The sequence below is a fragment of the Enhydra lutris genome, unplaced genomic scaffold, assembly GCF_002288905.1.
Source record: "Enhydra lutris kenyoni isolate GAN:26980312 unplaced genomic scaffold, ASM228890v2 scaffoldscaffold35, whole genome shotgun sequence".
Taxonomy (NCBI): Eukaryota; Metazoa; Chordata; class Mammalia; order Carnivora; family Mustelidae; genus Enhydra; species Enhydra lutris.
In genome coordinates, this window is record NW_019154119.1 from 2526111 (window position 1) to 2553612 (window position 27502).

At 40.3% G+C, this 27502-nt stretch overlaps 2 protein-coding genes across 2 annotated transcripts in view; one reads left to right on the forward strand and one right to left on the reverse strand.

The window, feature by feature from the left end:
• The window catches only part of LOC111154153 (hydroxyacyl-CoA dehydrogenase trifunctional multienzyme complex subunit beta), a 33101-nt gene extending 12239 nt beyond the window's left edge, over positions 1 to 20862 (reverse strand). The window contains exons 1-6 of the mRNA XM_022513569.1: positions 20754 to 20862; positions 13642 to 13716; positions 13489 to 13533; positions 9152 to 9251; positions 6084 to 6128; positions 2847 to 2946 (exon numbers count right to left, since the gene is read on the reverse strand). Of these exons, the coding sequence (XP_022369277.1) occupies positions 2847 to 2946; positions 6084 to 6128; positions 9152 to 9251; positions 13489 to 13533; positions 13642 to 13708 (357 nt within the window). The 5' untranslated portion in view covers positions 13709 to 13716; positions 20754 to 20862. The remainder of the gene's footprint in view (positions 1 to 2846; positions 2947 to 6083; positions 6129 to 9151; positions 9252 to 13488; positions 13534 to 13641; positions 13717 to 20753) is intronic.
• Positions 20863 to 20970: 108 nt separating this feature from the next.
• Positions 20971 to 27502, forward strand: part of LOC111154088 (hydroxyacyl-CoA dehydrogenase trifunctional multienzyme complex subunit alpha) — a 47489-nt gene continuing 40957 nt past the window's right edge. The window contains exon 1 of the mRNA XM_022513457.1: positions 20971 to 21194. Coding sequence (XP_022369165.1) covers positions 21128 to 21194 — 67 coding nt within the window. The 5' untranslated portion in view covers positions 20971 to 21127. The remainder of the gene's footprint in view (positions 21195 to 27502) is intronic.

Here is a 27502-nt window from a genome sequence, read left to right on the forward strand (position 1 = left end):
GGGACTCGATCCCAGGACGCTGGGATCATGACCCGAGCCGAAGGCAGCCGCTTAACCAACTGAGCCACCCAGGCGTCCCTAAAGTTACACTTTAAAAATAATGCTCTCACTGCCCCCCCCCAACCCCCCCCCCGCACTATTTACCATGAGATTCAGGCTCCCACTAGGGGAATTCTTTTTTATTGGCCATTTTCTCAAACTATTTAACTGTGTTCAGAATACAAGATCTCCTGTAATTTGGTAAAAAGAAAAACATGTTTCTAAAGTCTAGATTAAGGAGGCTCCGTATTTTTTTTTTTAAGATTTTATTTGAGAGACAGAAAGAGGATACACATGGGGAGGGGCAGAGGGAGAGGGAGAAGCAGGCTCCCCACTGAGCAGGAAGTCTGATGCAGGCTCGTTCCCAGGACCCTGAGATCATGACCTGGGCCAAAGTCAGACACTTAACAAACTGAGCCCCAGACTCCACATTTCTTCACTGATTTTTACTATCATACTTACACGCCCTATAAACCAACATCTAGAAATTCAAGTGTGTCACAATACTGTATATGCAACATAACCTTCCTCCGGTTTTTCTAGGTAGGCTTGATACTAGGTGCTCAACCTACTTTGCTGAAAACTACACTCTGGCAATGGTATGTGAGTCTCTCAATGTAGACCATACTCAAAAGGAGCAAAGCAGCCAATCTCCAGGGAGCAGAGAAGGAGCACACACCAGTGGGTCAAGTGGAAAGGGCATTGAGGTCCTTACGGCCTAATCCTCACAAGGTCCTCTGTAGCACGTGTTATACCCTTGGCCCCAGCTGGCTCTCAGGACTGAAAGAGTTTTAAATAGAAGTGGTTTCTGGCGAACCTTGTCCACATGCTTCTATTTAAAGCTTGAATAATACCTCTCAAGGCAAGCCTAGGCCCTGTTTAGTACACTAAGGGAAAAGGAGGAAGATGCCACACTGTTAAATAGGAGAGCAGGGAAATAAACAGAGGTCTTTCAGTAAATTCAGGTTCATGGGAACTCTGCATCAGAACCTTTAGGATTTCCTTGAACATTATTAATACAGACAACAAGTCCTTAAAAAGTTCTCTAGCTGGAGGTCACACTAGCTTTTAGGTTAAAATACAACTGTAGAGAGATCTCTTCATAACATATTCCCCCAACACCACCTTTCCCTGTAGCACTACAAAAATCACCCGACTACAATGCAATACAGCAGGGAGAGGGAAGCAAATGCTGGTCAATTAATACCTAAGATGTGCACAAGATATAGAATTTTCAGACAAAACTTAGAGAAAAATATTATGGCTTTAAGAATTAGGATAAAATAGAAATACTAAGAAAATCAAAACACTCGGTATTTACTTTTTAAGTGCTCTCATAAGAGCTTTTTTTTTTTTTCCAGAATATAAAGGTTGAAAACGTATTATGAATAGCTTGACACACTCATAAAATTGTCATATTCAACACAGTTAGAAATGTGAAAGCCCAAAGAAAAACCAAAAAAAAATCAAGACGGGGAGAAAAAACACCTTTCTGTTCTTCTTTCCTGCCTCTCTAATATTATACAGTTGATTCTGTGGGCTTAAGGTGTGCCAGGCCTTCAGAAATGTAAATATATACTGTTAGGGAAAGATGTGGGGTAGAACCAGTACTTGCAGTCCTGCTCATTTTCCTTCCTCCTACCTGATAGTGAGGGAAATCTTTGCCTCTACAACTATAATGAACACAGTAATATGCAGGCACAAAATTAAAAATAAAGAAAATGCTTATTGGCACGCTGAAATGTGGAGTCACCTTTATCCAAATAATCACTTCCAATGTGAAACAAAGCCCAGAAGATGCGTTTGGACTGTTCACTATGAAATGCCTGTATGACACATCACGGAAGTTTCAAGGTCGGTTATCACCCTGGTTGCCACCAATAAACAGTACCTGGAGCTGTGCCAACTAGGGTAAAAGTAAACTCCTGTGAAATCTTTTAAGAAAACAACACCCCATGTGTCATCCAGTTAATGGGAATAAATGAATAAGCAAGGCTACCTACCTCCAACAAAAACCACATTACGAAATAAGTTCTTTGCACTATGTTGAAATTTTAAGTTAATTAGTAGCCACAGTAACATTACTGAAAGTCACATTAGCCATACTTTGCTCTAATCTCTATTATCCTAAGAGATAGGACAAATGAACATATATCCGAAAGCAGCTTAAATAATCGATGTGATTTATAGGATAGAATAAATATATTAGCATAGTATATGTTATTTGATTTATATTATAACTCTTTTTTTTTTTTTAAGATTTATTTATTTATTTATTTATTTGACAGAGGGAGAGAGAAAGAGATCACAAGCAGGCAGAGAGGCAGGCAGAGAGAAAGGAGGGGGTGGGGGAAGCAGGGCTCGATCCCAGGACCCTGAGATCATGACCTGAGCCGAAGGCAGAGGCCTAACCCACTGAGCCACTCAGGCACCCCATAACTCTTAAATATTAAATAACGTTTGTTATTCAAATTGTAAAATCACATTTAAAGTCAAATATAGCTTTAATGAGAGGGCACAATTAAGCACCTACCTTTGGCTTAGGTCACTATCTCAGGATCCTGGGATTGAGCCCCAAGGCAGGCTCCTTGCTCAGTGGGGAGTTTGCTTCTTCCGCTCCCTCTGCCCCTCCCCCTGCTCATGCTCTCCCGCTCCCTCTCTTTCTCTCTCTCAAATAAATAAGTTAAATATTTAAAATATATGTATAGCCTTAATGAATTTTAATAATTTAAAAAAGTAATTCTGTTAACTGAAATTCAAGGTGATTCTCCTATCAATCTCTTCGAACAATACAGAGTTTTACTCACCTCTCTAGCCACATTGCTAGTTTTCACTTCCTGTATAACTGTGCCAAAGATGATGTAATCAACAACATCCTTTGGGACATTGGTCCGAGTCAGCAAACCCCTGAGAGTAGAAATCCAGAGCAAAAATACATTTCACACACCAAGATATTGCCAGAGGTCATCAGATAAAACACTGTACTTCTTTTAAGAGGTTAACTTTGAATTTAAAAGAATAGAGACCATATCTTTTCCTTAATTCAACAAGCATGTGGCACCTTATCAAAGAAGAAATGAATGAATAAGTGATTTAAAAAGTCAACATTTAGGGGCACAGGGAGGCTCAGTCGGTTGCACACTGCATGTCCGACTCTTGATTCTGGCTCAGTCTGCTTGGGATTCTTTCCCTCTGCTCCTGCCCCTACCCCTGGCTCACGAACGTGTCACTCTCTCTCTCAAAATAAATAAATAAAATCTTCTTAAAAATAAATAAGTAAAAAGTCAACACTTGATGTTCAATTGGTAATGAGAAATTAAATAGGAAGAATCAAAAATAATCCAGAAAAAGATAAAAGATACATAAACATAGTAACATTAGCAGAAACCTAAGTTTCAATCAAAAGAGAAAAGAGAGATATAAAATCAAAGACAAAAAAACAAAAAAGCTATAAAATCAAAGAACTGAAGTAAAACCAGGTATATTAAATTTAAATTTGGCGTCTCAATATAAACACGATTCGTGTGTGTCTATACACACATACACTTGTCTAGCTCTGCCCACCAACAGAAACTAGAAGCAGTAACACTCCAGTTGCCAGTAGGAATAGAATGAGCGTATCTTGAACTTGGACTTTTTTGGGGTGCAAAATGGTGGTTTTATTAAAGCATGGGGTGACCCATGGGAAGAAAGAGTGGCTGCCCTGGGGTTGAGAGGGGTGGCTGATTATATACTTGGGAGTTGGGGGAGGGAAGGAAAAAGGGGAGTTTCAAAAGAACTTTCATATTCTAAAGAACACCTACTGGATATCAGAGGCCTTGCCATTGTCAAGTTAAGGTTGATAGACAAATGCTAAAACCACTTGGTGAAAGACTGTTGGAGAACATCGTGCTACCATATCACTTTACAGATTACTTACTAATTTCAAAAGAAAAGAGTGCACCTTTATAACCAACAGCCCTGGCAGTGTGACCACCATGACTTAGATTTAGCATCATGTACCATGTGCCTCCTGACATGACAGAATACCACATGCTTTACCTATAAAGCATTCTTACCAAAAAATGTTTGAGTCTAACCCAGCCTGTAGAACTAATTTCCAGTTTATAGGAAATTCAAAAGAGAAGTTAAATATCATGAAGAAGAAACATCTAGAATATGGGACATTCTATGGGACAGGTGGCCTAGGGTTTTCAAAAAGTCATTATCATGTGGGGCAGGAAAGAGTTGGTAGGAGAAAGAAAAAGTTCTAAATCGAAGAGACTAAAGAGTCATATCCATTTGTAATGTGAACCTCGACTGGGTCCTGATTTGAAGGAAAAAAAAAAAAAAACTACTAAGGAAAGACATTCTTGGAACAATTATGGGGGATCTGACTATGAACTGAACATTACAAGTAATGGAATCATCATTATTGTCTTAGCCACAATAATGACATCCTAGATAGCAGAGAAGATCCTTATTCTTAGGAAATAAACCCTGAAGTATTTTGGGCTGAAGATGTCTGCTTCAAGATGACTGCAACTTAATGCCAAAAGCTTCAAACCACATAGATACAATAAACATGGCAAAATGGTTAACAATGATTAAATCTAGGTAAGAGGTATTTAGGTTTTTTCACTGTATTATTCTCCCAATTTTATCTTACATTTGACAGTTTTTAAAACAAAAAGTTGTGGGAAAACTTGCAAAGCACCAGTCTGGGATCATAAGCAGAAATGGTGCCAACATCAGAAATAGGAAAACAAGCTGGCTATTCTTTCTTTCTTTCACCCATTCATTCATTCATTCCAGTAGGCTCCACACCCAACATGGGGCTTGAACTCACAATGCTGAGATCAAAAGTCGCATGTTCTACTAGCCAGGAACCCTCTTAATTTTTATTTTTGATACGCTATACTTGAAGTGTCTAAGAAAAGAGGTCAAATTCAGAGATTTGGGAGTCTTCCACATAAAAAAAAATAAATACTTAGACGAGATTTTTCTTTTAGGGAAAAGCATGTGTACAAAGAAATGCTACGCTTTAAAAATAAAAATTTGCCAAATACTTTTAAGATAAAGAGGAAGAGATTCAGTTTTTTAAAAAGTAGAGAAGAGTCATTCAGTAAAGGGAAGGAAAATCCTAAAGGCATAATATTAAGAAATCAAAGGAAGACAGGATCAGGTACAGCTGAGAGGTCAATGCTATAGAATATAAAAGGACCCAAGCCAGGAGAAAGACTCATGCACTTAGTGCCCACAAAGCCATGATGAAGAGAAGCTTCCAAAGTACGGTTACTGAAGAACAGTAGGAACGGAAATAATCATTACGAGATTAAGGAGATGGACAGTAAGAAAAGAGAAGCAACTGCTGCTTTCACTCATTCTTAAAGTCTGGCAGGAAGAGAAGAAAAAGAACTAGATGGGCAGAAAGGTCAACTGAAAGGTTTTTGTTTTTTTTTCAGACTAAAAAAGACCTGTGGCTGGTTGAAGAGACTGAGGCAGGGCATCAATAAAAAATAAAAAATGAGATAATGCTCTACATGCTATTCCCACCACACAAACAGCCACATATTGTAGGAGTTTCCTCAAAGTCCGCATCCATCTCAATCTCAGGTAACCACACCTAATTTTATATTTTCACTTGCTTTACACATTAATCTTTAGGTCTCGTTCTAGGCTTCTTTCTAGATAAATGTCAGCTGTCTAAAATAATCACCAGATCACTAAAAAAATTTTTTACTAAAATAAAATCTCTCGGGGCGCCTGGGTGGCTCAGTGGGTTAAGCCGCTGCCTTCGGCTCAGGTCATGATCTCAGGGTCCTGGGATCGAGTCCCACATCGGGCTCTCTGCTTGGCGGGGAACCTGCTTCCCTCCCTCTCTCTGCCTGCCTCTTTGCCTACTTGTGATCTCTGTCTGTCAAATAAATAAATAAAATCTTTAAAAAAAAAAAAAAAGAATATCCTAGATACGGAAATTCTATTAAACACGTTGTTTTACATGTAAAAACTAGAGAAAGTGCTTTTAATGAAATAAGAACTAAAATAAAACTGCATTTACTTACGAAAGTGCTGCTCTAGCCAAATCATGTGGCATCAGGTCCTTATACCTGGGGAAAGAAAAGAAACAAACTAAAAGCCTAGAACTTTAATAAAAAACACATTCGTTCTATTTGAAATCCGTAGAGATAACAACTAACACAAGCTGCTCTAAATGCCTTCATTTTACTATCTAAGGCAGTCCATCATCTCAAATGAAGCAACAGTGTGACTACTATTCGTCAGCGGGAACGTTCTGGCAAGCCTTACCCCCTACGGAGCTGGCTAAGAATGTTAACAAAGATGTGGCGCAGTATCTTACTGTTCAGCACGACATATGCTACGTGCTCTTTAAAACTAAGCTCCAGGAGTGCCTGGGTGGCTTAGTCCGTTGAGTTGAGCGTCTGCCTTCGGCTCAGGTCATGATCTCAGGGTCCTGGGATCAAGCCCCACCTCAGGCTCCCTGCTCAGCAGAGTCTGCTTCTCCCCCTCTGACTGTCCTCCCCACTTGTTCATTCTCTCTCTCTCTAAAAATAAAACAAAAAATAAAACTAAATTCCACCTTTTAAATTCTCTTTACTTTCATTTTTAAAATACATTATTTATTTTGTAATGCCCAAAGGGACTTTGGCATTTGTATGACTTTTAAAGAAACTTTCTGAAGTAATTTGAGATTTATGACAGAACTGGAAAGATAGAACGGAGCTCCTGAATATCCTCTGTGTGGCTTCCCCTAATGCTAATATCTTACGGCACCATGATGCACTAGTCAACACTAAGAAATTACACTGGCACAATACTACTCACTGGGCTGCTAACTTTATCTGGGTCTCACCAATTTTTCTACTAATTCCTTCTTACTTCTCTGTTCCAAGACCAAATCCATGCATTTTGTGGTCATGCCTCTGTTTCCTCCGATCTGTGACAGTTCCTCAGCCTTTCTGTGTCTTTTGTGACCTTGACAATTGAAGACTAGGGTCAGTGGGTCTGGGGGAAGAATACCACAGAGGTAAAGTGCCCTTCTCATCGCTTCATATCAGAATATACATGATAGCAACATGACTTATTCCTAGTGATGACAGTCTCTGCCAGTTTTCTCCACTATCTTTCCCCTTCTGTACTCAACTTGAGTAGAGAAGGACTCACTAGTCCTGCTCTCACTCAAGGGGAGGAGAATGTAGCTCCATTTCAGAGTAGAAGGAGTAACAAAGGATTTGTGGACATGTATTAAAAGCATCAGAGTTATTAATGAATACTTGGGGGAAGAGAGTTTGAGGCTATGCAAAACATCCTGTTTTCCAACATATCTCCCGCCCGCTAATTTTAGCATTCATCCGCGGATCTTGCTTGCAGCAATTACTACCGTAGTGCTCTCATGGTGATTTATTTCTTTTCCTTGTTCCTGCTACATTTGTTAGCTGAAATTCTTTGGTAAATACGATGTGTCCCTTCTTCCTCATGTATGGATTTATTCAATCACTTATTTATATCAGACTGGACTCATACAAATATTTATTCTTTGGGTTATGATGTAACACTCTGTCACCACCACTTACAGCATTACTTCTATAAGAAAATACTCTCTAGATTCTAAACCATATGTTTATTTATTTATTGATAAGATTTTATTTGTTTATTTGATAGAGAGACAGCAAGACAGGGAACACAAGCAGGGGCAGTGGGAGAGGGAGAAGCAGGCTTCACACTGAACAGGGAGCCCGATGTGGGGCTCAATCCCAGACCCTGGGATCGTGACCTGAGCCGAAGGCAGACGCTTAACGACTAAGCCACCCACATGCCCCTAAACCATATGTTTAAAAAAGAATGTTTACTCTGTGTGTGTGTGTGTGTGTGTGTGTGTGTAGATGTATACGCATGTATCTTCCACAATGTGCATTACACATACTGCTCTGTACCGTGCTCTTTACCCTTAACATATCTTCAAGATCTTCCTATATTAGTACATAATGATAGGCCTCACTATTTTTAGCAGATGCCTAACATTCCCCAGTGCATTTTTAAGGTAGTGAATGCTTATTCAAAATATGAACACCAAAACAACCTAAGCGGAATAGAACTATTGCTTCATTTAGTTTCAATCTAGTTACCAAAGTCCGTTATCAGCTTTTGGACAGACCAGGCCTCACTTGGGGTCAAAAAAGGAGAGGAAAAGCCTAAGGAGAATAGCAGTTTGGTTCTGGGAAATTTTTGTACACATCTAGGATCACCCTGGTTCCATTTACTTGGGGTTGTGCTATGCTGGGATTTGGACCAGCCTATCAACTACAATTCTGATCATTTCCAGGAGGCCAAAGCAATGAATTAAAGGCCCTTGTAAATACCTGTAGGCCCATAGCCTCAGTATTCAAACTTCTGAAGAAGCACAGAAACAATGGAAGTATCTCCAGACAAAGAAAGCATATGTCTGTTAGAACCAAGGTATCTGGACCCACACTAGGTTTTCAAAATAGGGCTGGTTCAATCTAAAACTACACTAGACTTATTCATGAGAAAGGATAAAAAACAAATTTTTCCGTATTATTTTACCACTAGCTTAACTTCTTCTGTATTAATTTCATAAAAATGCTACCCATACATTAGTCCACTAACAATAGTATTACCTACTGGGTTACATTTACAAAGACCAATTTTTTTTTTGAGAGAGAGAGAGAGAGAGAGAAAGAGAGCGAGCGAGCACACACCAGTGGGGAGGAGGATCAGAGAGAGAAGGAGAAGCAGACTCTCCACTGAGCAGAGAGCCTCATGAGGGGCTCAATTCCAGGACCCTGGGATTATGACCTGAGCCAAAGGCAGACGCTTAACCGATTGATCCACCCAAGTACCCGTATAAAGACCACATCTGAAAGTATCTTGAAAGAAGTAAATAAAGTATGTGGGGTGATGGATGTGTAAATTAATCCGGTTGTAGTAATTATTTCACAATGTATATGTATATTAAATCATCAGTTATAAAAATTTTAAAAATCATGTTGTACAATCTAAATATATACAATTCTCATTTGTCAATCATACCCGAATAAAGCTGGGCGAAGAAAAACAGAGAAAAAGAAGAGCACAATCATTTCATACTTACGAAGTGCCAGACTGCAAGAACGGAATGCGAACACCGTCCACCACCACGACATTCCTTATGTTGGGTTTTGCTAAGGTTTTCTTTGATTTGGTCTGGGCGGCTTTAAGATAAAGTTCAAAGAACTGTTAATACAACTATATGAAGTCAGGTGACTTTTTACATTTTTAAAGACAGACATTCTAAGCAGAATTACCTCATTCAACACCAAGTTGCATTTGCTATTTACCAAACCACTTCAACTAAAAAAACAAACAAAACAAAACAAAAACCACCAAGAAACAGACTAGCATTTACAAGTTTCCAAACGACATTTAAGGTAAATACAGAGATTATACCTAATGAAGAGGGTGTTTGTGCCATTAAGAAAACTGTTTCTTTCTATCAAATGTTTGGTAATCTATCACACTGAAAACAACCAATGTGACACCTGTCTGTCATTCATGTTAGAAGTCAAAGGGGAGGGGACACCTGGGTGGCTCAGTAGGTTAAGCCTCTGCCTTGGGCCCAGGTCATGATCTCACGGTCCTGGGATCGAGCCCCGCATCGGGCTCTCTGCTCAGCAGGGAGTCTGCTTCCCCTTCTCTCTCTGCCTACTTGTGATCTCTCTCTCTCTAATAAATAAATAAAATCTTTAAAAAAAAAAAAAGTCAAAGGGGACCTGGCTGGCTCAGTCAGTAGAACGCGAATCTTGGACTCTGGGTTGTAAGTTCAAGCCCCGTGCTAGATGTAGAGATTACTTAAAAAAAAATAAAAATCTGGGGTGCCTGGGTGGCTCAATTGGTTAAGCATCTGCCTTCAGCTCAGGTCATGATCTCGGGGCCCTGGGATGGAGCCCCACATGGGTCTCTGCTCAGCGGAGAGTCTGCCTCTCCCTCTCCCTCCACTGGTCCTCCTGCTTGTGTGCTCTCTCTCTCTCTCTCAAGTGTGCACACACTCTGTCAAATAGATAAATAAAATCTTTAAAAAATAAAAATAAATTAAAATCTTAAAAAAAAAAAAAACTATGTCATCTTCTATAAGTGATATGCTATGCCAGACAGGCTCTCTCTCTTAGGAATCTACACAAAAAAGCATAAAGAAAAACACTAGTTGAGGCGAAAAGGATGCCATGAAGAAAAACCAGGGTACCAGCAAACTGAGGTCATTTGTAAGCCAGTTATGCAGCAGCAAAAAGCTTGAGTGAGCAGAGAAGCCAGCAGGAAGGGTGAAGGATATAAAGAGAGAAGCAGCAAAGCCAGGAAAGTGACATACTATCTGGCCATGAGAAAAACAAAGGAGCTGGCCCCTAAAGCTGCTTGGTTCCTAACACTCCCCAGCTGTAGTACACTCTGGCCCTCTTATCCTTCACTTGAGTGCGTCCATTAGTCACAATTAAAGACACTTGGCTTTGTGACCTCCCTACATTCAGAGGACAGAGAGAAGATGTGGGACAAAAGGTAAACTCGAGAGGCAGCAGGAGAGTCAGAAGAGAATAGTGAATCACAGCAAAAGCAGGAGGGTATCAAGGAGCACAAGATGGTCAAGTGTTTCAATCCTTAAGGAGAACGAGGACTGCAAAGAAGCCACTGAATTAAAAGATCTGCAGATTACTCGTGACTTACCTTGGAGAGAATGAAGCAGCAAGGGGAAGTCAGATGACATGCCATCATGTCATTCCACTGAGCTCATGTCCCTTTTATACACTTAGAGATAAAATTCAAATTCCTGACTCTTCCAATGAATTCCCTGCTTTACTAGTTCCACCTTAACCATCCCAAAGAATTTCCCCTTTCTCAACATGTAATAAGATGAGCGAGTCCCCAAGCCCTCACACTGCTCATTTGCTCATTTCAGCGTCCTTGCCTTTATTCATGTACCCTCCCATCTGAGTGGCCTCTTCTGTCCATCTAATTCCTACTTATCCTGCAAGGCCTGGTGCACATTCCACCTCCTAGTAAAGCCTTCCCTGATTAACTATGGTTACCTGTGGTTCTAGCCTCTGAACTTCTGTGGCAACCTCTGGGGCAAAAATTAGCTATTCTAAACAATATAGCATATTATAAAGTAATTACACTAATACTACAAGCCAAATTTAAAAATAATATTCATTATTCATTACGTATTGAACTGCCACCCAAAGGACTCTCATTCTGTTTCTCGTGTACAATGGCTCCTACCCACATCAGAATTTTCTCAAAGGCTCCTTTTTATGTATCCCACAGTATATGGGCACACAATAGCAATGTACTGTAAGAATCTGAGTTGCGAGTTAAACTATCTGGGTTCTAGTCCCTGCCCTTCCAAAACTTTTATTATTTGCTGGACTAGATGACCCCCTCCCCAGTCACCAACATTTTGGGAATAGGTCCTCTTGTGTATGCTCATTAACAGAGAAGCCTATCACTAATTGCAAATTTAAACCAAAACCTAGGATTCTATGGCTGATATACATTCTGTATTTTACACATATAATTGAAGTCAAAGCAGATAAAATATGTGTCATGTATTATTTCAGTGATGTGTGTATGTATATGGTGTGTTTATAGACATAGATACATAACAAATAGAGATATAACCATTGAATCGGTCAAAATTTCCATCAGACACTTAAGTCCCATCTAAAGACTGAAAACATCAATAAATTCTGTATCCTTCTATTCTAAACACTTCACCCTAAGAGTCCTGTAAAGCAGGGACATTCACATGAGCTTCAAGAGGAATATGTTACAAAATTACTACAACCTAAAACCTATCCAGCATAAGCCTGCTCCCTCCCCACAAATCAGGTGGTCACATTCCTCTGTCTTATCCTGTGCTTTCTTGTACATGATCTTCAGCAGCGCTAACACAAATCACTGTTAGACACCAGGGGTATAAAAAGGCTCCAGTCTCACAAAGGTTTGCAATATAGTTGGAGACAGAAACACAAACACAGTTAAAGAATGGTATAAAGAAAAATGCTTGAAATGCCAGATAAATGCTTTCCTTCTGTTGGTATTCAGTTTGACCTTCTCCCAGTTGTCAAGAATCAGGTCCATTTGTGTGACTGCAAAGCAAAAGCATGTGGGCAAACATCTGAATTACAGAAAAGGTAAATGAGACAAAAAGGAATTATTCTTCATGAAGCTAAGACAAATCCATTTTCTAGCTAGAATTTAGAAGCCAGAAGAAATATAACTGTTACATGACAAAATGAAACTTCGCTAGGGGGGGATTAAGTAATAGACTTCTGACAATATACTATATGTAAAATATAAAAATACCATCTTACATTCATATTGGGCTTAGTATTTAAAGTACTTTGATATATCTTCATAACTTGAAGCCAACAAGCCTAAAATTATTATTTTTTTAGACAAAGAAATTAAAGCACAGGGAAGTAAAGTGACCAATTCAAGACCACAGTGCCCAGAAAGAGACAGAACTGGAATAGAGTACAGGTCTTCCAAATTCTGGTAAAGTGCTTTTCTATCCAACTATTATCCAAGTAGAAATACCATAATAAAACCAAAATCATAAGCCATAGGTCACTCAAGGACCCAGGCAAAGAGAATAATGGTATGAACATATAAGAACATTTTTAGCTCTGACCAGTGAAGATACATACCTATAATGGGTATAGATGCCTTCAAGATGCAGATCTACACTGGGTTTACCAAGGGTCTATATGACCATGTAAAATCACCACATTTCCCTACTTACTCATTTCATATTGACTAAATAACATCCTTTTATTTTTTCTAAAGATTTTGTTTATTTATTTGGGGGAGAGAGAGAGAGAGAGAGAGAGTAAGCAAGCGAGCATAAGCGGGGGTACGGCAGATGGAGAGGGAGAAGCAGACTCCCCACCGAACAGGAAGCCTGATGTGAGGCTCGATCCTAGGACCCCAGGATCGTGATCTGAGCCGAAGGCAGACACTTTATTGACTGAGCCATCCAGGCATTCCCAACAACATTCTTTTATTTACTAGTTCCCCAGTCACCCACATTTCGGGAATACATATATGCTCTTGTATGTGCTCATTAATAGAGAAGCCTATCACTAATCGCAAATTTAAAAATCTGACTTTGCCTTAAGAATGTCTGTATGGTAATCATCTCCAGGACTAACAGCTGAATGAATTGACCGGCAGGGTTCATGGTACTGCCAAGACACCAGCAGCAGCCTCCTGTCACTCTACACCATGCCACATCATTACTGGTTAGCCCTATACTGTTCTAATTTGAAGGCAATAGTGATGTTCTTGTTGCTCAGAGAAAAGGGAGAATTTGCAAATTAGTCTTGGTTTTTATTCAGAATTCACAGCTCTAGAATCTAACATTTAAACCAGAAACGTTTCTTTTACAAATTACTGTACCTGGAGCAGCTCGCAGCTGGGAGGAACAGCTCAGAGGTCTCACAACTAGAGGATAAAATAAATGGTTTACATAAAGCAGCACAATCAATACCTGTGGAAGATACTTAAAAATCTAAATCTCATCTTAAAAAAGAAAGAAGAAATTAAACTTACAAAATTGGACGGCCCATTTTGATGTATTGGGAAGATTTTTAGATGTGTAAGTCAACAGGGAAGTCATTCTGAAATCTGAAAAAAGAACAAAAATATATCCTGGATTATTTGAGCAATTAGTGGCTTCTAGTCTATCATCTCTGATAATCTTATCCGTGGTAACTATAAAGAACTGTAAAATTTAATGTATTACCAAGTAACTATCCTTCCTCTAATAATATTCTTCTAGCTACACGGACAGGGCTTTCATAGCATGCAAACAACAATTTTAGGCATTGCTCTTATTACACCCTTTGTAAGAGATGAGAAAACTGAAACAGGCAGGGATTGACGGACTCTCCCAAAGATCCACAGCTAGCAAGAGGCAGAGCTGGGATCTGAAGCCAGGCAGTCTAGCTCCAGAGTTTATGTCCTTCTCTGGGGTCAAAGGAGTAGAGAGGTTGCTGGACATGACCATGAAGCCACCAGTGTTCATCTGCTGACTCTGAAGGCTGTATTGTGATTAGTGCCTTGTGCATGACCATATGTGGGTGACTGTACACTAAAGTGTTCAGGGTTGGTGTAGTGTCATGTTAGCGACTTACATCCTAATGCTGTAAGGAAAAAAAAATTGTGTATTGCACTTTCTACCTTTTTTTTTAGAAGATTTTATTTATTTATTTAAGAGAGAGAGATTGCGTGCTGGAGGGAGAGGGAATCTGAAGAAGACTCCACACTGAGCATAGAGCGCAACGGGGGACTTGATCTCACCATCCCAAGATCACGACCTGAGCTGAAACCAAGAGTTGGCTGCTTAACCAACTGAGCCACCCAGGATCCCCTCACTTGCTACTTTTTAATCAGCTTGCTATTGTTTCAAAATAATTTAAAAAACATTAAAACCCTACATATTGAAAAATATTTAAAATATATTAGAAGCTCCCCTAAATTCTTAAAAAATGAATTCCTACAAATCAGTACGAAAAAAAAAATGGGCAAAGGACATGAACACACTGTTCACAGAAATAGAAATAACGAATGGCTCTTGGATACATGAAAAGAAGTTCAATCTTACTCTTAAAAGAAATGCAAACTGAAACCACACAGAGAGATACACTATTTGACCTGTGACACCGGCAGACTGGAAGGTTTGACATACTCTGTGCTAAGAGTATGCACAAACACACTGCTGAGAGGCCATGCTGGGGCAACCCCTACGGGGGGCAATCCCTACGGGGGGCAATGTGGCAGTTGACTGTCAAAACTATAACTGCAGGGGCGTCTGGGTGGCTCAATGGGTTAAGCCTCTGCCTTCGGCTCAGGTCGTGATCTCAGAGTCCTGGGATCGAGCCCCACATCGGGCTCCCTGCTCAGCGGGGAGTCTGCTTCTCCCTCTGCCTACTTGTGATCTCTCTTTGTGTGTCCAATAAAATCTAAAAAAAAAAAAAAAAACAAAACTGTAACTGCATCCAACTTCCAGGACATTACTAACGCACATGGGACATGAAGCATGTCATCACTGTTCGTAATAGCAAAATATCAGAAGAACCAAAAATACGGAACTGGTTAAATAAACCACGCTACAACCACCCAAAGAACATATTATGCAGCTATGAAAGATAAGGGAATGGTTATGCACAGATAGGAAACCACTGTTAACCTGCATTAAGTGAAAAAAAAGCAAGGTGTAAAATAGCGTACAGCTACTACTGTTCATGTCAAAAAGAGGAAAAATAATATATTTCCTTGTATCTTTACAAAATATCTCTGAAAGTAGAAACAAGACATTAAAAAGGAAGGAAACTGAGTAACTACAGGACAGGGTGTAAGGCAGACTTGTTATTGTCCATGTTTTATAACTTCTCAATTTTGAAATATGTTTTAACCTAAAAAAAAAAAAGGGTAAGAATAAGCTGGTGATATATGCCTATGAAGGTGGCGGCAGCCAGCCTCCAAGATGGCTCCCAATAATCTCCACCTTTTAGTATTCATACCCTTGTGCAGTTGCCCCCAACAGCGTACCACAGCTGGTCTGTGTAAACACAAGAATATGTCAGAAGTGATGATATGTCACTTCTGAGATTAAGCTATAAGGAATACTGCAGCTTTGCTCTTGTTCTTTCTCTCCAATCACTCACTCATTCTGGGGGAAACCAGCTGGCACAACTCAAACAGTCCTATGAAGTGACTCACATGATGAGAACTGCCACCTCCTGCCAACAGTCACCTGAACTTGGAAGTGGATCCTCAAGCACAGGCAAATTCTCAGATGATGAGTGCCCCGACCAACATTCTGACTGCAACCTCGTGAGAAATTAAGTCAGAACAACCCAGCTAAGTCACCCCCAGAAGCTGTACGAAACAGTAAATTTTTATTGTTTTGGTCTGCTAAATTTGGGGGTAATTTGTTACACAAATACAATAGATAATATAAAAGCCTTAAAAAGATAGATAATATAGGGGGGCCTGGGTGGCTCAGTTGCTTGAGTGTCTGCCTTCGGCTCAGGTCATGATCTCAGGGCCATGGGATCAAGCCCCACACTGGCTCTCTGCTCAGCAGGGAGTCTGCTTCTCCCTCTCCCCCAAGTAAATGAGTGGAATCTTAAAATAATAACAATAATAATAATAATATAAAAGGCTCGTTTAACTTCTCTTGGGTCTTTATAGACTAAAAGAGGATGCCCTAGGACTTAAAAAAAAATCCCATTTTTCCAAATACGTGGTTTGAAAAGAGATGAAGGAATCCAAACTCTAGGCTTATCGCCCTAGGGATATTCAAAAGACTCTAGCCAGGGAGACACAGACAAGCCCACGAGATGAGAACCCCAGTTTCCACAAGCTACATATGATACCACACCAGTCTTGGATACAAATTCCCTTAAGTAAGGGTGCCTGAGTGGCACAGTCTGTTAAGCGTCCAACTCTTCATTTCGGCTCCAGTCATGATCGTGGGGGTCCTGAGACAGAGCCCAACAGGCCAAGCTCAGAGTGGAGTCTGTTTGGGACTCTCTGTCTGTCCCTTCCACTGTCTCTCTCTCTCTCTAAAATAAATACATAAATAAATCTTTTAAAAAAATTGTCTCCCTCTCAAAAAAAAGATAACATTTCAAATGCAAAAAGATGAATTATTCACTAAATTTTGGGGGGAAATGCCTAATTATCTGGAAAAAAACTTTAGGTCCATAACTCATACATGTAGAAATCAATTCCAGATGTGATTACTCTAATTATATATATACATATTTTAACTATAAAAGCACTAGTAAAAGGTATCAGAATATTTTCATATTCTTATACCGGGAAAGACTTCCAACATATGGCACAAAACTCAGAGGTCATAAAGGGAAAAGAGTAAATAATGGTTCTAATTAGATAAATATGTAAAATATCTACACAGCAAAAAGATACTAAAATAAAATTAAAAGGCAAACAACAGATTCAGAGAAAATATTTGTAATATGTAAAACAGACAAAGGGTTAATATCCATAACCCATAAAGAACTATTACAAATTATAGCAAAAAGAAAAATAATCTATAATGGAATCTGTGGTTTTCACCCAAATATCCATTTGACTCCATTATGCAATTGCCATATATGTAGTTTACATGGGATAGAATCCAGCCCAGCTCCAAGATTTAAACCAATCAGAATAATTTCATTCTCTTTGCCAAGATCATTGGTTCAGGTAACCAAGGCCTAAAACAATGGTGTGTGGTACTGACTTGATTTAGGAATAATAATCTAGTCAGTCTGACATTCTAGTCAGTATTCCGCCTAGAATTCTGAAATATAAATCTTTCCTTCTGAGGCTTTACACAGCTACCACAGTTTGCAAACAGGAAAAAAGCTAGTCTAAGCATAGAGCCAATCAATCCCAAAAGAGGACAAAGCTGAGAATTTCCAAAAAGGAAACTAGAGCCCTAACTGACTCATATCCAAAACCCACTCTCCTTTTGTGCTTTCTCCTTGTTAGAAAATAAGAATTTGAGTTGAATTTTGTTATTTGTAAATGAAAGGTTCCTTACTGATACATGCCTAAAAGAAAAAAAAGCAAATGAGCAATTCACAGAAATAAAAATGTCAAAGTATCAAAATTTTAAGTGTACAATCTACTAACAATAAAAACATTTTTAAAATTAAAACAAGGTATCACTGTGGGGTTGTAAACCTGGCAAAAAGAAACAACACTGTTAACACATAATTCTAGTAAGAATAGATTTAGGCACTTCATACACAGTTGATAAAAGTGTAAACTGTTAAGGTTTTGGAAGGGAATTTTTACTTATGTAACAAAATTTAAGTTGTGAATTTCTGAGCCCAGTAATTTCTAAAATTGGTCTTTAACCTATAGAAATACTCAAGATGTGTGTGTAGCATACACAGATCTCTGGCCTATAGAAATATTCGATATATATGTTCACTGTAGCACACTAGACACTGGAACTAATCTAACTGCACATCAGTAAGAAATGGTTAAATAAATTATAGTACAAACATACCATGGAACACTGCGCAGGAGTTTGAAAAGAAAAATAAAAAACATGATATACATATATATTCTAACACAGGAAATGTCCATAATATATATTAAATGAAAAAACAAACTGCAGAACAATATGCACAGTAAGACACCACTTTTATAACAGAAAGAAAAAGTCCATAAAGCTAAGAGTCTATATACGGAAGGAATGAAGAGGAGCTTTCATTTCTTTATTTTTTTTTTTTTTAAAGAAGCTTTCATTTTCTCTCTCCTCAAAAAATCTGTTACAATGAGCATTTTTTAAAATATTTTATTTATCTATTTGACAGACAGAGGTCACAAGTAGGCAGAGAGACAGGCAGAGAGAGAGGAGGAAGCAGGTTCCCTGCTAAGCAGAGAGCTCGATGTGGGGCTCGATCCCAGGACCCTGGGATCATGACCTGAGCTGAAGGCAGAGGCTTTAACCCACTGAGCCACCTAGGTGCCCCTCACTTTTTTAAGATTTTAGAGCATTTTATTTTTTATGTACGGTGTAATTCTAGTTTCATTTAAAAATCTATGTATATTAATATTTATACAAATATATAAAAATATACAAATGCATACAAAATGTCCAGAAAAATACACAGCAAAATGTTTTAGGTTTTGTTGTTTTTTTAAGCAACATGTTAACAGTAGTTATCTCTGGGTGGTGGAATTATAGGTGTATTTATTTTCTCTGTAGTTTCTGAAAAATAATTATTACTAATTCAATAATTAACTAAAAATACATTTCAAAAGGAAGAGCGACTAAGCAAACTACCTTGTGGGAGGGTTAACTTTTATTGTCATTTGCTCTAAGCTTTAGGAAATAGACCTTTTTGACTCAAGGATTTGGGAAGCATGGAAACTCCAGTGAAGTAAGCTGGCATAATCTGTGGAACTATGGAAAGATGCATGAAGTTGCAGACACCTGGGAGTAAGGGAAAGGAAGAAGGTGCTCAGCAAGTAATGAAAGCAAAATGGGGGCGAGGGTTGCCTAGGTGGCTCAGTTAAGCGTCTGCCTTTGCCTCAGATCATGATTCCAGGATTCTGGGATTGAGCTCCCCATCGGGCTCCTTTCTGCTCACCGGAAAGACTGCTTCGCCCCCTCCCTCTTCCCCCACCCATGCTCTATCTCATAAATAAACAAAATCTTGACCAAAAAAAAAAAAAAAAAAAAAAAAAAAAAAAAAGCAAAATGGAGTGGCTTAACAGCCTACTGTTAACACTATCATTAAGACACAATGAAAGGACACAGAGTCCAAAACCAGACTGTCCAAATCCAAATCCCAGCTCCACCCTAGTTTTAGGATCTTAAGCAAGTTACTTAATCTTTCTGTTTTAGAGGAAGATGTAGATAATTCATCTGTAAAATGGAGATAATGTCAGCACCTACATCAAAGGGTTGCTGTGAGGAATAACTAAATTAATACACACAAAACACTTAGGACAGTGCCTGATACATAGCAAGGGTCATACATGTTTGCTATTAATATATTACGGAGCAGTGGTATAAATCTACTCCCCTCTCCTAAGCCACAATAAGAATAACATTTCTGCCCTGATGGAGCTTATGATCTCGTTGAGAGTACAGGAACAAAAAAGTGAGCCAAGACAGGATGGCCTTTAGCTAACAAGAGTTTTTACACTTTTGAAGAGTTGTAGAAAACAAAACAAAAAATATATGAGATCAATACGGGCTTGCAAAACCTAAACTATTTACTATCTGGCCCTTAACAAAAAAGTTTACTACCCCTTATCTAAATAGTAAGCACTGAACATAATTATATGCACGAGGGCATTTTGAGGGCAGAAGGCAAGCTTTTAACTGTAAAAATCTTCTGAGTTGGGAGGGCCTCTGGAGATCAAGAATCCTTTTTGCAAGTTAACGTTATTTCGTTTGGAATCAATCGCATTATCCAAGGACTCTTACCCATCTTTCCAACATAAAACCAGCTATTATGCCAACGGAGAACTCGTGACTAAAATTTAATAGACGTGGGCTCTATCCCTATTTCCACCACCTGTGGCCATAGATATGCCCACCCAAGCTGATTTATGGGCTTCATCTACAAGGTGAAAGGAATGAATGACAAGATGATGATGGGCAGATCCCTTCTAGGTTGGAAAATCCTCTGGAACATTAATTCTCCCCCAAGGATGGAGAAACAGCTCAACTCCTGCCACACTCCAGGCCCGAAATGGTCACGTGACCGAGTCCCAGTCGAGCAGCTGCGACCGGGTAATCCCAACTCCGCGCTCTAAATGTCGACAGCCGCTCACCTGGCTACAAGCAAAACGGGTGAAACACACACACACCCTGCAATTCAGCCCAGCGCTTTATGCCGACACACACCCGAGCAAACAGGTCGTTAACCCGAGGTGATAAGTTAAAAAACACGGTGACACCGCAGCTCAGAGCTACACGCATAAAGCTAGTCCCAGTTACGGCCCTGATGGCAGTGGTCCCGCAGACCCAGTCCTATGGCGCCTCCCTCCGCTCCCTGGAACTCCACTCTCCGAGGAGAAGGGAGGAGGCCGCGGGCACTGGCGCAGGAGATAGGAAAGGAACTGCGGCTGTCGCTGCAGGGAAAGGCTAGGCGGGGAGCCACGCGCACTGTCCATCTCACCTTAGCTCTGTCCTCTCGAGCTCTAGCTGCAGACACGGAAGGTTTAGCCTCAAGTGCCGGGACTAGTCCTGACTCAGCGGCGGGTCCTTCCCCAAAGGACCCCCTTCACTCCCACCCCCGAACCCCGCAGGCTGCCCATCGGCCGCCTGTCTGGAAATCCGGGCACCGGGCCTCCTCTCTGGGCCCCCTGCCGTCCAGTGGAGAAAGCGACCTCTCGGCCCCGTTAGCCGGACGCGAACGGCAGGGCGAGGAGCCAAAGGGGTTTTAGTCAGGCAGTGCGTCGGCCGCCTATCTGGGGCCAGGCTGAGCAGAAAAGTCCTCGGCTCCGCAGCCCCAGTCTGAGCCCTTTCCACTTTCGTCCTCTGCAGCTCAAAATGGTGGCCTCGCGGGCAATAGGCAGTCTGAGCCGCGCCACTGCCTCCAGGATGCTCCGCTGCTCAGGTGAGGCCTGGCTGGGAGCGCCCCGCAGCCCCGGGCAGAACTCTTAGGAAGCCTGAGGTAGCCTTGTAGCCGCGTCTCCCTTTCGCTGTCGCCTCCCCGCCCGGCCGGGGAACGCAGCGCTGCGTCGGGGGAAGGATGCCCCTCTGGGACCCAGTCTCCTGTGCCCTTGCGCAGACTGACCCTCCCTCTCTTCCTGCTCCCGAGTCCTGCAGCGATTTCAGGCTCCGTAACCTCACGTTTCTGGGTGCTGCCCACCCGGTCTAGCCCCTTCCGCGAGTGTCCCCGGCGCACTTCTGGCGTCACGCCCCTCTTATTTTCTTCTGTGATGGCTTCGGACCTGACCCTACTAGATGGGGAGTTCCAGGAGGACTGGGACAGTCCACTCTGTCACATCTTTGTGGCTCCACATCACCTTACTCGTGACAAGAGCTGTCTTAAAAGCTTCTTAGGTGTAATGGACCAGCCTTGCGAATTACTGCTACTCCCAGCTCCTTTCCCTCAAAACCATTCTGTACCTATTACCGCGTTTAAATAAGGAGCTCGAATGTTGCAGTTCCAGTAATCCCAGTATGAAGGTATAGTATGTTAGAGTTCAAGGGGAGGTTCTGCAACTTGCCAGAAGAAATATTTTTTTAAATACACAAATATGCTTGTCCTGTCTGTGGACACCCTGAAGGCAAGGTGATGGGGGGGGGGGGCAAATATCTGTGCCCCAAGTTAAATCATTTTAAAAACTAATCTAATTTTGTTTCTGACGGTACCTAGTTAGGTTTACATTAGCTGTATTTTTCTCTTCAGACTGGCAGTGAAAGGGTTAAAGTGGGTGATTATGGAAAATCAAGCGTTTTCCTTCCATCTCATATCTGTCAGGTGAAATGTAACCTTTTATTACGTGTTACACTTAATACTGGCTGCTAATCAGAATTTTCATTTGTAATATGTCTTTCTCCTGAACACGGTAGCTGGTAGCTGGAGGCTTCTGTAAGGGATTAATTTTGGATTCAGACTTTTTCTGAATCTCCACCAATGTTTGTAGTTTCCACAGGACTGCTGTGTATGTGTGTGTGTGTGTATACCAACCATAATATTACAAAAAATTGATATGTAAAGACTGGGGAAAGTTAAGAAAAAAGTCATGCATTATTAGTCACATATAGTAACTATTAGCATTTGGTCATTTTACCTTATAGTTTTTTTGTTGTTGTTGTTTTCCACGTTTATGGTTTAAGGCTTTATGAAAATCACATGTATATATTTGAACTTGCCTATGCATTGGTTTTAAGGTACCGCTTATGGATTAGTAGCTGCTGTAACACTGAGCTAAACACTGTGGTTTCCAGTCACTAGTGTAACTTTGGACAAATATCTTGGTCTAACGGATCTTTATTTTCCTCATCTGTAAAATGATTGAGACTTCGGATTTTCTTAGGAGAAATAGGATGAAAGAGCAATTCAAAGCATTAAATTTGGAGTCTGACTTTGGTGCTTGAATCTGGCGTGGCGCGTGGCCTTTTACTCTCTAGTGACCTTGGACAGTTAATTTCTTCTGTTTTCTCATTTGTGAAGTGGGGAAACTTTGTGAACTTCAAAGGAGTTATTCTAAATTTAAAGCAATTTTTCATGGACTAAATGTTCAGTACATGCTGCTATTAACTCTTTTCTGCCCTGAAGAACTGATTCTGTATATCTGAGAATTTTTTAAATAATTTTTATATTTTATATATGTAATAACAAGCTTAGCTTTTCTATATTTTTTGTATAGAAATATATATACACATGTAAATGTATATTTCACCAATAAGAAAATATGGCTTATAGTTTTTGTCCGTTTGAATAACAATTTATGAATTTTGTGAAAACATATCTGGAAAGTGAGTTCAAAATTACCTGCACACCTGGATTGCCATTTAATTCAACATATTGGTCTTTTACCCTGAAAACCTGTGCCAAGGCCAGTGTTTAATGAGATTATGACATTTACTGGTGGATGGATAAATTCTTTTGAAACTGATTTGTTTCTTTCATAGTTCAAACCCATTCCTCCCCCACTAATGCTATAATTCTGAATATGACTGTCAAATGACAGTCACAACTTGACCTAGATATCTTAATTCCCATTCCTAAATCTAAATTTCTAATTATGTAAGTGGTAAAATAATTTCATTGAATTAATGTATGTTTAAATTTGACTCACTTGCTTAATCCTATCTCTTCCCCTAAGGTTGAATATTGAGAAAAGTTGTTGATTGTTACTACCAAAGTAACATTTTTATATTTGAAATTTGTGTCAGCCTAATGCACCTCTCTCCTCTGCTATAGTTTTAGGTCTTGTAGTATCTTGAGTTAAATTATCAGATGATTAAGAAGTAGGACAAAGGTTTCTCCTTTTGCTGGCACAGTTGATCTAGGCTAAAGTTCACCTAGCTGCTGTGAAGTTAACTTTCCAGGTTACATAATGGTAAGGGCTAGATTTCAAAAGCAAAGATACCTTGTAGCTACCAACTTGATTTAGCTGGCTGTGGTTTGAATTCAAGATAAGTTTGTACACTTACTGATTTTCTCTTTTTTGTTTGTTTCTCTTGATTTAGAGGAAGTTTTGTGTATGTGAATATGGGTGTGTGTGTTTGTGCAGCAGAGGTAGATTAGTGGTAAGGTTTTAAAATGATTTGAACCATAACCTAACGAGCACCAACCTGCTGTCTCAAATAGTTGGTCTTTAAAAGTGCAACCTATGCTACGCCCTCGCACCTGCTCTGTTTTTTTGTTTTGTTTTTTGTTTTTGCTTAGAACTTATCTCCTAACATACTTCTTTACATATTTTTTTGGCTGTCTTCCCACCCCATCTCTCCCACCGTGCATTCCCAGTCAGTCCATCCTTACTCTCATCCACTTTACCCTGTTCTAGCTAGAATTGCTTATTCCCTGCTTCGCCTCTCACTGGAATTTCCATTTCACAGGCAAACTCCTTTTTATGCCAGGCCTGTTTTCACCTCTTCATGTATCTCTACTGGGTAGGAACTGAATCTTCCTGTGATGTGTGTGTGTGTGTGTGTGTGTGTGTGTGTGTGATCCCCTGCTGCTATAGAATGTAAACTACACAGAGTCAGGGATTTTATCTTTTTGTTCACTCCATGTGCCTAGAACAGGGCATAGCACATGGTAGGCCACAAGGATTTGTTGTTGTTGAATGAGGGAGTGCGAGCTGATGTTGGAAGAGTTACGCGTTAGTTGGAGGAAACACCTGCTATGGATGCAGTGATTAGAGAATAAAATAGTAAATAGTAAAAATCAAAAGGGATTTTGAAGGGAGGGGAAAGATCCCTGTAGATGGAATCTCATGATAAGGCCTTGTAAAAGAGGGTAGATCCATGATACAAAGATAAAAAGGAGTGATAAATACAGATGATTCAAATTTTAAATGATGGCAAAGCAGAGAAAGGAAGTGTGTCCTTAGAGAGGTAGAGGCATGACGATTGAGGATATGGCTGACTTCTATCTTCATTTACTTGTGTCTAGCACTGTGACTTACAGATACTTTTTTTTTTTTTTTTTTTTAAAGATTTTATTTACTTATTTGACAGAGAGAGATCACAAGTAGGCAGAGAGGCAGGCAGAGAGAGAGGAAGGGAAGCAGGCTTCCTGCTGAGCAGAGAGCCCGATGCGGGGCTCAATCCCAGGACCCTGAGATCATGACCTGAGCCGAAGGCAGCGGCTTAACCCACTGAGCCACCCAGGCGCCCCTACAGATACTTTTATAATCATTACATCACTTTTATTTCTGTCTTTATAAGAACACTGAAGTGCACTAAGAGACTTGTTCATGGTTATACAGCTTATAAATGATAAACATGATGGTTGAAAAACATGATGGTTGAACCTAAGTCTTTCGGGTCCTTTCTCTTTGCACTCAGATGGCTGATTTGGATTAGTTTAAAGAAAAAAATGCAGACAAACAGAGATCACCTCACTCTGGTACTTGCGTCATCTACACAGCTTTCTTTTAATATGTTGCTTGCCTTTCAAACTAGTGTAAAGCTGCTATTTTCTATGCCGTCTTTTCCCCTCTCTTTAAGGACCTGCAGGATATGGGCACCTGGTTGGCTCAGTCGAAGAGCATGAGACTCTTGATCTCAGGGTTGTAAGTTCCAGTCCCACATTGGGTATAGAGGTTACTTAAATAAATAAGACTTTAAAAAAAATAATCGGGGTTCCTGGGTGGCTTAGTTGGTTAAGCATCCAGCTTGCTTTTGGCTCAGGTCGTGATCTCAGGGTTATGAGATCCAGCCTTGTGTCAGGCTCCACGCTCAATAAGGAATTTGCTTGAGATTATTTCTCTCCCTCTGCCCACTCCCTCCCCACCCCCCCGGGCCCTGTGCATGCTTTCCCTCTCTCTCTCTCAAGTAAAACTGCAGGATAGAGGGAAAGAAGGAGGAAGCAAGAGCTATTGCTAATGGTTCCTCTCCGAATCCACTGAATTAGTGGGTTCTCCAAGTCAGTGGCTCTCACATGCCCACTTGTTTGCTGTCTGCTTCAGTTTCCTTTTTTAAAAATATGGACTCTTCCACCCGGGAAGATCCACACATGCAGTCCCCCTTGGATTCAGCTGCCTCTGCCCTTTGTGACTCCTATTATCTGTATAAGCCCCAACTGACCCATATGATATCTATGCTGACCTATAGATAGGGCCATCTCTATGCCCCTATTCAGCAGGAAGAAGTTACAGAAGATGAGTCCTTCCACCCTCAGCAACCTTAAAGATTTAAGGGTCAAAACTGTTCAGAGGGGGATGATGTGGGAAACAAAGGCAGAAGAGAAACTATTAAATTTCCATACTGCCTGTAGCCCATTGACAAGTCCTTGAAACAGGCAGAGTGACATTCCTCTAGAGATTCAATTGCCTCAATGTTATTAGGCCTAATTTTATCATAGGCCCAATGTTATCAGCCCCAGTTACTTTGCTTAGGGCAAAAGACAATTCTAAATCCTACCCTCACCTCCCCCTCCCAGGATCCTATAAGTCTCCTTTAACATATAAAAATTCCTTTGGAAACTTCCTTTAGATCTATTCCCCAAGAGACATGTTAGCAATCCCCCCAAGCATATGACCCACCGATATGCATCTGAAGGGTTCTCATGACTGAGTTTCTACTGAACAGTAATAAATGACCTTTCCTGTCAATAGCTAGCCCCCTCAGGATCCTTGTTTCCAAAATACCTGGGAGGCTTGCGCTATCCCTAACCCCTCTCAACTTGAAAATATATAATGGGCCACCACTCCTCAGGACCTCAGTGCAGCTCTTTCTGCCCATGGTACTGTCCTCATGCTTTAAATAAAACCACCTTTTTGCACCCAAAACAAAAAAAAGGGACTCTGAGGCCCGGCGCCCTTAAATTCTGATTCTGTGGTTCTAGGTTATATGTCACCCAGACATTTGTGAGTGTATTTGAGCCTCCCCCACTGATTTTAATGCCTAACCTAGCTCTGAAATCACTTCTCAATACTGCTATGGAAATCGCAGTCCGGCTGGATATGTTGGGAAGTCTTTTGGGTCCTGCTTTGGCCATGTGTAATAGTTCCCCAATCCAGAAGGGTCCGTGCCTCCTGGTCAGACATAGACCATGATCAACTTAAAAATGGGTATAGTTCTAAAGTTTGTTTCTAAATCATGTAGAGAGTGTTTTTGATAGAGGTGATGTTTAAAAATTTCATTTAGACTACTACCATGACATAAAATGGCCAATGTGGTTTAATTTTTTGTCCATTACCTTTGATTATCACTGCATGCTAAGGCAGTCTAAGACTCTTGTTTGACATCCCTCAATTCTGAGCCAGATGAAGGTAGGAGCTTTGGAGAATGAGAGACTAGGCAGAAAGAGAGACAGATGGTCACAGGCTAGTGGGAAGGTTTAGCTGCTGAGAGGTTGCTAGGGATTTTTTTTTTTAAGATTTTATTTATTTATTTGACAGAGATCACAAGTAGGCAGAAAGACAGGCAGAGAGAGAGGAGAAAGCAGACTCCCCGCTGAGCAGAGAGCCCGATGTGGGGCTCAATCCCAGGACCCTGGGATCATGACCTGAGCCGAAGGCAGAGGCTTTAACCCACTGGCCACCCAGGCCCCCCAAGGTTGCTAGGGATTTTAACCTTTTTTTTTTTTTTTAAATAGTGCTCCTAAATTAGGCAGGCACTCCACTCTTTTGCATTATATTGTGCATTCCAAGACTGTATGCAGCCCCAATGCAGTATATTTCAATGAAAATCAGATATAAAAAAGTTTTAATACTAATAATTCAGAATAAAATAATGGTG